At 35.8% G+C, this 3,564-nt stretch overlaps 1 protein-coding gene across 1 annotated transcript; it reads left to right on the plus strand.

Annotated features, from left to right (window-relative positions):
- The first annotated feature begins 228 nt into the window (after positions 1–228).
- On the plus strand, positions 229–2,012 carry LOC127083736 (aldehyde oxidase GLOX). Its single transcript, XM_051024068.1, has one exon. The coding sequence runs from the start codon at positions 239–241 to the stop codon at positions 1,922–1,924; it is 1,686 nt and encodes a 561-aa protein (XP_050880025.1). The 5' UTR covers positions 229–238; the 3' UTR covers positions 1,925–2,012.
- The last annotated feature ends 1,552 nt before the right edge of the window (positions 2,013–3,564 follow it).

The raw sequence follows: 3,564 nt of genomic DNA on the forward strand, positions 1-3,564 counted from the left end.
TGAATTGGATTTAACATAACATAATAAAACTACTATTATATCATCTATAAATTCTACTCACGAAAAGATTCATAGGAATACTTTACTAACACACTTGAGAATGAGGCTGAAGTTTCGCCAAATTGATTGCACCCTTTCAATGCATGACCACTACTAACTCGGTTCCAACCAAAACATTGTCCTATAAAAGGACCCTCCTAACTCAAATCTTACAACACAACCATCCAAGTAGTAAAACATGTTTCTGTCTTACACTAAAACCATGATCATTACTATCCTATTCTTCTTGTTTTGTGTTGGGTTATGCAATGGTGCCAATCATAAAACACCCTTGCAAGGTAGAAAAGGACAGTGGCAACTGCTTCTCAACAACACAGGCGTTGTTGGTATGCATACGGCATTAACCTACAAAAACACTGTCATAATGTTTGATCAAACTGGAGGAGGCCAATCTAGATACAAGCTTCGAAAGCGATTCAACGGAACATCGTGTAGAACAAACAACAACAACGATTTAACCGATTCAACATGCTATGCTCATTCTGTTGAGTATGATATCAATGCCAATAGAATAAGACCTTTGAGGCTTGAAACTGATCCTTGGTGTTCCTCGGGTTCTTTTCTAAGCAATGGAACACTTCTACAAACAGGAGGCTATCATCAAGGTGCTAAGAGGGTTAGATTCTATAGGCCTTGTGGGAATAATCAACATTGTGATTGGATACAATCGAAGAAATCTCTATCTGATGAAAGGTGGTATGCTTCTAGTCAGATTCTACCAGAACATGACAGAGTTGTTCTTGTTGGTGGAAGACGAGTTTTCACTTACGAATTTGTCCCGAAAAGTAGTCCTAATGAAAAATCTTTCGAACTTCCGTTTCTGCATCAAACCAATGACAGAAACTCAGATGGAAACAATTTATATCCCTTCACTCACCTTTCATCCGACGGAAACTTGTTCGTCTTCGCCAACCGCGATTCCATTTTACTCAACTTGAGACACAATAGAGTAATCAAAACATTCCCTCAGATTCCAGGAAACGGGTCGAGAAACTACCCGAGTTCAGGATCATCCGTGTTACTCCCATTAGACCATAAAGACAGGTTCCAGAAAGCTGAAGTTATGGTATGTGGAGGTTCATCCACAGGAGCACTCAATGCTGCTAAAAGCAAAAGGTTCATTTCAGGTTTAAGATCATGTGGGAGAATGGTGATCACAGGAAACAAGCACACATGGGAAATGGAGTACATGCCAAAACCACGTCTCTTACACGACATGTTGATTCTACCTACAGGTAACATCTTGATTATAAATGGTGCTAAACATGGTTGTGCAGGATATGACAATGCGAGAAACTCTTCGCTCGAGCCTTATCTTTATACTCCAAAGAAAAAACTCGGAAAAAGGTTTACTGTCCTTAAGAAAACAATGATAGCGAGAATGTATCATTCATCTGCAACTCTTCTACCTGATGGAAGAGTATTAGTTGCTGGTAGTAACCCACATGGAAGATACACTTTTCAAAATGTAGCATACCCAACAGAACTTAGGCTTCAAGCATTTGTTCCACATTACATGGAAAAGAGGTATCATACTTGGAGGCCAAGTAACCTGACCATAGAAAAGCATGCAGTTGGGTATGGTAAAGAGTTCAATGTGACTTTTTTGTTGGATAGAAGGCCAAGTGATGAGGTGAGGTTCAGTGTTTATTCGCCGCCGTTTACTACTCACGCGTTTGCGATGAATCAAAGGATGTTGAATCTGAGGTGCAGGAGAATGGTGAGAAGTAAAGAGGGGAGGGTGGAAGCAGTGGTGGAAGCTCCACCATCTTCTGTTGTTGCACCTTCTGGTTATTACTTGCTCACGGTTGTGAATGGAGGAATTCCAAGCATGTCTCAGTGGATTCAGTTTGCACATGCCTAGGCTTCTTTGTATGAAGATTACTAGAAGAATCTTATACACAAATTTAAGTAATGAGAGAAAACTATATAGTTAATTATATCATTATATATATATAGTGAGGCATGCTGTAGTTTCTATATGAATTAATAAAAGTGATTATTTGATAAACTTATTAGACCTTATAGACTAAACATGAATAAATGAAAAGAATTGATGGTAAAGACACATACCAGATTTGACGATGAATACTTGTAAAGACACATACCAGATTAATTATTTTTGTAGTTGGAGTGCCATAAACTCTAAAATAAAATAAGAAGAATATGATATAGATTAGATGAAAGCACAAGATACATTAGCTAAAACAAAGAACACGCTTTTTCATGTTATAACAATATTTTTTTATTCATCATTCTTCCTCATAGAAGCTTTCAATTTTATCCTAGTGGTTGAAATTAGTGTATCCAACTCCTCCTTGAATTCATTTTTCTCATACTCACCATCGAATATGAAACTCAAGCCTGAACTCAAACCCTAAAGTCAACATAAGAAAAAAAATAAACAAACACTCACCATGGATAAAAAGACCTAGTCGTCATAAAACATGTCTTTCTTAGCCATCTTGTAATCTCTAATCGCATTATCTATGACAAACCTAAGCAGAGTTTGGTAGTTTTAGGAGTTTCATTTATTCAGATTGAGGATTTTCGTGTTTGTTTTCTTTGAAAAGAGAGAAAGAAAATTCAAAATGAATGGGAGGGAAGAGGGAAAAACAATGTAGTATAAAATTGGGTAAGTAATGAAAGACGTGGATGAGTTAGGTTGAACGGGAGTGAATAAAATCGGGGAGAGGGAATTTAGTTGTAAATCAAATATTTTATGTCTCTGAGTTTATTGTTAAAGTTAATATGGACGTCATTGAATCTAAATTGATTTATTTTGTCCAAATTTTTCAGATGATTAAAAAAATGATTGCAATTATAAAATTGATGAGTTGTGGACTCAAGTTGTTAGGGTCACAAAGTTAATACGATCAAGTTGCATGTATAACAAGAATTCTAATCATATCTAAAATTTCAATGTGTGGGTTTAATTTCAAAGAGGTAATGAGGAGTTTCCAAGGCTTTATTGAAGAGGGATCATCTAGAAAATAATGTAATTCCACTCCTTCTAAGATTGTTGTATGTGACAATTACATTATGGATTATTCTCTGAGATGAGATACACAATTACATTATTCATTATTCTCTGAGAGATGAGATACTTTGTAAGCAGAATATAGTGTTGTAAGATGGTTTTTGCACAACTTAACTTTTGTATGTTAAATACTATGAAATTCATAAGAATCTTTAAAGATAAAATTTCTATTGCTTTAGATTTTCCAAATTAGAATGTATTCAATAGTGGAGGGATACTGATTTTGAGAATATCATTTGTTATCTCTGGTGCTAAGTTGGTGAAATTATCAGGAATATTTTGAAACCAATCTTGCCTTATAGGTATGTATCTTACCATCAATGTCAGTCTTCTTTTTAAAGACCCAATTGCACCCTATAGGATTAACTCCTACAGGAGGCTCTACCAAGGTCCAAACCTGATTTATGTACATGGAATCCATTTCAAATTTCATGGCTTCTAGCCACTTCTCATAATCGGGAACA

This window comes from Lathyrus oleraceus, chromosome 5, assembly GCF_024323335.1.
Source record: "Lathyrus oleraceus cultivar Zhongwan6 chromosome 5, CAAS_Psat_ZW6_1.0, whole genome shotgun sequence".
NCBI lineage: Eukaryota > Viridiplantae > Streptophyta > Magnoliopsida > Fabales > Fabaceae > Lathyrus > Lathyrus oleraceus.

What these genes read in the sequence shown, in the direction of transcription:
- LOC127083736 (XM_051024068.1), top strand. Translation starts at nt 239, where the DNA reads ATGTTTCTGTCTTACACTAAAACCATGATCATTACTATCCTATTCTTC.